Raw genomic sequence first — 6,227 nt, 5'->3', positions numbered from 1 at the left:
ACTTGGGTTCATTAGAATTACCCATGGAGTGATACAAGACTCAGACTGGGATTGACAAGGGGAAGAGTCTGGAGAGAAAAACAGATAGAAAAACAGAAAAATAATGTTCTGTTAGAAGAGAGTTAATTTCCGAGGCATCAGAGTCGTAACCCTGTTAGCGCACACACAGGACAAACCTATTGTTTGACAGCCATTGTGGGATGACTGACAGTGAGTGGTAGTAGGATGAAGTTTGTGTCTATGTGTGTGTGCTGATGGGGAGGGGGTTAGGGGGTTTGTCATGGTAGGAGAGTCCGTTCAGGAATTCCATAGAGAAATCACCTCCTTGTCCTGTCCATGAAGCAGCAACCAATTATCTTGTGTGTGTGTGTGTGTGTGTGTGTGTGTGTGTGTGTGTGTGTTGTGTGTGTGTGTGTGTGTGTGTGTGTGTGTGTGTGTGTGTGTGTGTGTGTGTGTGTGTGTGTGTGTGAGTGCTTAAGGGGAGGTCTCGCCATAAAATGGAGGGGACTTCTCCTAATCATCGCACTCTGGCCCAGCACAAAGGCAAAAAGGCTTCTTGGACAATTTAAATTTGAATAGAATCTCTCCTCCTGCTCTCTTTTTTGTGTCTCTCTTTCCCTTTCTCTGCCTCTACTTCACGTTGGATGACAAAAGCGGGTCAACAAAGATAGCACTGAAAGCAATCAGGCTAATAGCGCTAATAAGTTGAGCGTGAGGTCCACGCTCTCAATGTTGACACATTTCACTGTTTCTGTGGCTAAACAGAGACTCAAGTGTTTGGCAACCAGGCCACATAGTATGTTAATGGAATGGCTACCCCATGCCAGGTTGCCATGTGTTTGGTCTGTTTGACGGTAGAAGAATACAACAAAAGCGACTCGGAGAAGAGGTGGGGAGCAGATCATTAACTAGTGGAGAAGCCTGAAGGGAAGGATTTTCCGGGAAGGAGTCATTAGGGGGTTTGAAGTTTCTTGAGTTTTTTTATTACTTTTTTACCCTGCTTGTATCATCATGTTTCATTAATTCAGCAGTTAATGCTTGCGTGAGAAGAAGCCATTTTGTTGTGTGCTTATAGAATGAAATCAAGCTAACAGGAAGCTATTAAACGAGCTTTTCGTTAACAATTCAGACATTGCACTGCAACTCTAATTCTCATATCTCCAAGGTTGTTGAGACATTACTTTTAGCTGGGTTTAGATCATCTTTCTTTTGTCATCTGACGGGTCCATACTAACAAAGACGAGCATGTTAAAAAGCTGAAGGTAGTCGCGGGAAGATCCAAGCTTAATCCCTCACCTGTCTGCTCCTTGCGACCCAAGGATTTAGCCCTGTGAAACGTCTACACATTCCTCTCTCTCAACAATAGCCTTTTTTTTCCCCTTCCTCTTTTGGTATTTTGTTCCCTCCTTTTAAGAAGTCTACTTGTTTGAACAAAGAAATATTTTAAGAGGCTTGTAACTGTGGGTGCTGTGTGTTTCTGTGCGTGTGTGTTGGATGCGGCCATAGGGACGAATGCTTTAGTGCCCTCCCCTGTTATTAGGCCTGCCCTGTCATTACAGGATTAAAGTGTAGGGGTTGGGTTTGCGTATATGTGTGTGTGTTTGTTTGTGTTTGTGTGTGCATGTACTTATGTATTTGCCTGCAAATCATCACTCAAAGACTGCTTGTATTTCTGCAATCTTTCTCACACAAGCACAGTTTGCAGAAAAAACAAAACCCTACCATTTTCTCCCCATGTTCGTTAGGATTATCCCAGGTGCATTTGACCTCGATCATAAATAACACTTTACTAAAGCAATCCTCAGGTTAGTCAAACAGAGACTCTTTAATTGAATAGTCTTCATAAGCGGTAGGAGGTTGAAAAACATTCCCCTGTTCACCCATGTCACATCCATCGCAACACAGCATGAAAACACAAGCAAAGATATAGAGACAAGAAAAGGAGGCGGGAAGAGGATAAAGACAAATGAAAAGGGGTCAAACCTAGCCCTTCTGAGTAGAGGGAAGAAAGAGAAAGTAGTTGGAAAAGTGAGTGATAAAAGGGGGTATGAAGAGAAGGAGATTGAGAAAGTGAAACGGTTGGGAATTAGATCCATCGTTTGACAAGGATGATGAGAAGAAGATTGAAAATAAATGAGAAAGAAGTGAAACTTTGTGCAAGGAAGATGGATTAAACCGCCTGTGTATCCTGAGCCAGCGGTACCTCCCACATCTGCATGCTTTATTCTCACTCACTGTGTGTGTGTATGTGTGTGTGTGTGTGTGTGTGTGTGTGTGTGTGTGTGTGTGTGTGTGTGTGTGTGTGTGTGTGTGTGTGTGTGTTCCGCAGTACATTTGCATGTCTGATTTACTCAGTTTGGTCATTTTCCCTCTCCAACCTCGAATATTTCCATCTCTCATTTTACACTTGTCGGATTGTAAAGGGGGAAGTGAAATGACTCGAGCCAAAAGGCAAGAGAGATAACTTTCTTTGTACGGGGGAGGCTCTAAGTCACACAATAGCTATTTCTCCCTCAACTTGTTCTTCTGGTTGTCTATCTGTCTATTTTCCTTTTCTCTCTCTCTCTCTCTCTCTCTCTCTCTCTCTCGCGACTGGGCACATTAGGCAAGCCGCCAGCATGGTCTTAGAAGCTTTCAGAGGTTGTTTGCTTTAGAAAACACACCTTTCTCTCTTTAATCTGTTTTACTCTGCCTCTCTGTCAGCCTTTATCATCCATATAGTACAGGTTTGGCGGTTTGGCCCACAGAAATGGTTGCTTTGTGCATGGGAATATAGCACATTATTTTCTGGTTTGTATTGTGTCTTATTGTGCATGTGTGTGTGCGTGTTTGTTTTCTGTGACTGTGAAGGTGTCTGAATTTGCTGCACGGTCATGAATATTACAGTGAGCTTCTATTGCCTGATGTGTTATTCACACACACACACACACACACACACACACACACACACTGTGCGGAGACTTATGAGCAAAACAGCCTGCCACACACACACACACACACACACACACACACACACACACACACACACACACACACACACACACACACACACACACACACACAGGGAGTGGCCAGGTTAAGTCCTGGTCATTCACTGCTTTAGCTCTGGCCCATTGACTCTGGATTGGTGCTCCACTTTGGCACAATACAGAGCTTTGCAACAAATACACACACACAGGCACATACCCATAGGTTTAACAATGCAGATGCATCGAGAAGGGAAGGGTTACTGCTGCACATGCACTCCCGAATGATCCACTTTCTAAACTACTGAGTCAGACTGCATGTGTTTGTATGTGTTTTTTGCATACCCCCCTTTCTGCTTTGCGGCTCTCGTTTTTTCTCTGTCATCCCTGTCTCCCCCTCTTTGACTGTCCCCTTATGTCATTGTTTCACTGTGTTGTCATTTCCAGCAAGGCCAGCTCTAATGACAGGCCAACACACCATACACACAGCCCAGTCATAATAATAAACACCAGGCAGCGGAGGTGTATCATTTCCAACACACCAGCTCACTTACCTGCGAAGCTGTCGTTAACAGGTCCCAGATAACACACTGTCATTGTGTGAGTCAGGGGAAGTCCCGCAGCTAATATGCACTGACACTGTTTCTGAGATGAAAACACTAGTAGGCCCCTATTTGCTCAAGAGACAAATGTGGCTCATTGAGTTTGGTTACAAAGAGAAATTGGAAAAGCTGACTGAATTCATGATTTGTAAGAGAGCATTGCCACACAGCACAGAAAGATAATCAGACACTGACAGGTGAGAAAGGGAACTGATTGTTTGAGAGAAAGGTTGTGAGCTTGATTCAATTCTGAAATCCTGTGAGTGCATGATATTCACTTTGGCTCCCATTGCCACTCCCAGAGAAACAGTTCTCGCTGCGTGAACTGGCTCACAGTGAAGCTACCAGACCATTTTGCCTGAAGGCAACAAGCCAGAGCTACATTTGAAATCTGATTGTATGTGTTTTTCTGCGAAGAAAGATATTTCCCTTCGGCAGAAACTCTCCTTGGAGTTATGTTTTCTAAATGGTGTAATAGCCACATACAAATGTCAGAGACAATGTCACTCTAAACACAAGGTGGTGGAATTCGATGGGAATTCCCAGTTGTAGTGCCTTGTCGACATTATTCACAAGGGGTCTCTGAGTTCAAGGGTATTTGCATGTTGTCCCTGCCCGTGCTTCTGAATGCAGCAGTGGTGGCAGCAGGTATTTGGAGAAGGGGTGGTGAAATCCTAGGGTTTATTCTTTTATTTTGCTCCCAAATCCCGTTTCCTGTCAGCTTACGAGGAGGAAAAAAATCAAAGAAGAATGAGGGAGACAGAGAGTAGCAAAGTGGGCTGAGTTACTTTTTATGCCTTTATTGATAGTGATAGGAGAAAGACAGTGAAGGTGGGATAGAGAGTAGTGGAATGAGATGCATTTGCTCACATTATGCACCCTAACCTCTTGGCTATCGGGTCGCCCAAAGACTGTAAGCCTTCTTTAGATTCATCCCCTGCTACTGAATAAGACAGTTCACTCTTCCTTCCATGAGCAGGGAAGGTTCAAACTTTTTGCCATTCCGTTTCATCATCTTTTACTATCTTGTACAACAGCACAGCGGTAGAGATAATAACGGTGGCAGCATACTGCGCCGTGAGCGCCAAGTAGTAAAAGACTCGACATTTATAGTGTTCCTTCCCTGCTCTCACAAAGCCGTTGTCTTCGCCAGTAGAAACATGTTGGTGGAAAGTTGAAAAAAGAATTTGCTGAAAATATCACTGTCCACTATTTTGTGTGTATTGTGTACGTTGTGTGTGCTTCTCTTTGTGCCAAGAGACAGGCATAAAAGTAAGGTTTACTTGAAGTGTGTATGTGTTCAAGTATTGACAGAAAGGGAATCTAACTGAAGTGTATTGACCTTTGTTCCGCTTAAGAGCTCCTCTTTTGTGACACCTAACTTTATAACACCCCCTCTCCATTCAACCCTTCTGTTGGGTTATATATCTTGTGAAGTTTTACAACCTGTACTGGTTGTATGTGTGTGGGTGTTATTGAGTGTGTATGTGTATGTGTGCGTGTGCGTGTGCGTGTGCGTGTGCGTGTGTGTGTGTGTGTGTGTGTGTGTGAGACTGTGCCCTGTGGGAAGCGGAACCGTTTCTCAGCAAGACTCGCTGTTGTTTCCTTCCCCTTTATAAAAGCAAACGTCTAATTGAGACTAATTAGCCAGACAAGGAGACACAATAAAATGTCACAGATCACCCACCAAGACCTCCCTCACTCACTGTCTTTAGGTATTCTTGTCACACACAGACATACAGTACTTCTTGGTGTAATTAGGACTAAAATCACTGTAAGCTTTCTGTCATTCAGTTATTCACCCAGTTATCTGAGAGCAGCTTTGGTCAAAGCCTCTTATCTCTTCAGCGGTTCGTTTGAGAAGCTTTATGACATTGTTGTAAAACTATTGAAAGTTCTATTGATCTTCTTTGTCACCCTGTTCCTCTTTGTCTGACCTGGTTGTTATCTTTCTGCTTCCGTTCACAGAGACGCTGATGGATACGAAGTGGGCGACGACAGAATTAGCCTGGACTGCACACCCTGAGACCGGGGTAAGTACTTTGACTATATACTTGTATCCAAGGGGTTTATTCAGTGTTGAGTGTTTGTACAAAGGCTTCTGAATATAGTGTGTTTGCATGCTCTTCGGAAGTGTAACAGTCCTCGTCGACACCTTCATCAGTAAGTCTTTTAACAGGATATGTTTTGAAATTCAAAAAGGAGGCGCTTTTTAGTGAGCAGAAAAGGTACACTGCAATCCAATTGCACTCACCCGCCCAGTCACAGATGGTCATTCGTCTTGCCCTTGTGCACTTCAAACATGTGGAAATGCCAGTTTCCTCATAAACTTTAAAAAATAAAGTATGTCTGGCCGTTGACCCATTTCACACCCTGGCATCCAAATCTACCACACACAAAGTGACAGCCCCATCTTGCTTTCCTATGTGGTCTCCACAATGGCCTAAAGAGGAGCAAAAAGAGTCTTGACCCTTCTCAGCTATACTTCAAAGACCCAGAGTGCTCCTCCCCTTGCCTTTGTGTGGCCTTCTGACTTGGCCCTTGTGTTTTGAAAGGTGGGCCCCTTTTTTTATACTTTGTTAGTACCACAACACACTTGCAGGGACATTCTACCCCAGCTGTTCGAAGTCGCCGACCCTCCTTATTCTCCCCTTCCTTT

At 43.9% G+C, this 6,227-nt stretch overlaps 1 protein-coding gene across 10 annotated transcripts in view; it reads left to right on the top strand.

The window, feature by feature from the left end:
* LOC117544279 (ephrin type-B receptor 3-like) overlaps positions 1-6,227 on the top strand; it is a 53,140-nt gene that overhangs the window by 20,588 nt on the left and 26,325 nt on the right. For all 10 annotated transcript variants that reach the window (XM_034213205.1, XM_034213203.1, XM_034213202.1 and 7 more), the window contains exon 2: positions 5,537-5,601. In XM_034213205.1, coding sequence (XP_034069096.1) covers positions 5,537-5,601 — 65 coding nt within the window. The remainder of the gene's footprint in view (positions 1-5,536; positions 5,602-6,227) is intronic.

This window comes from Gymnodraco acuticeps, unplaced genomic scaffold (genome assembly GCF_902827175.1).
Source record: "Gymnodraco acuticeps unplaced genomic scaffold, fGymAcu1.1, whole genome shotgun sequence".
In the NCBI taxonomy this organism is placed as follows: domain Eukaryota; kingdom Metazoa; phylum Chordata; class Actinopteri; order Perciformes; family Bathydraconidae; genus Gymnodraco; species Gymnodraco acuticeps.
Note: the sequence above shows the minus strand (reverse complement) of the source record. Positions and strands in the feature narration are given on the sequence as shown.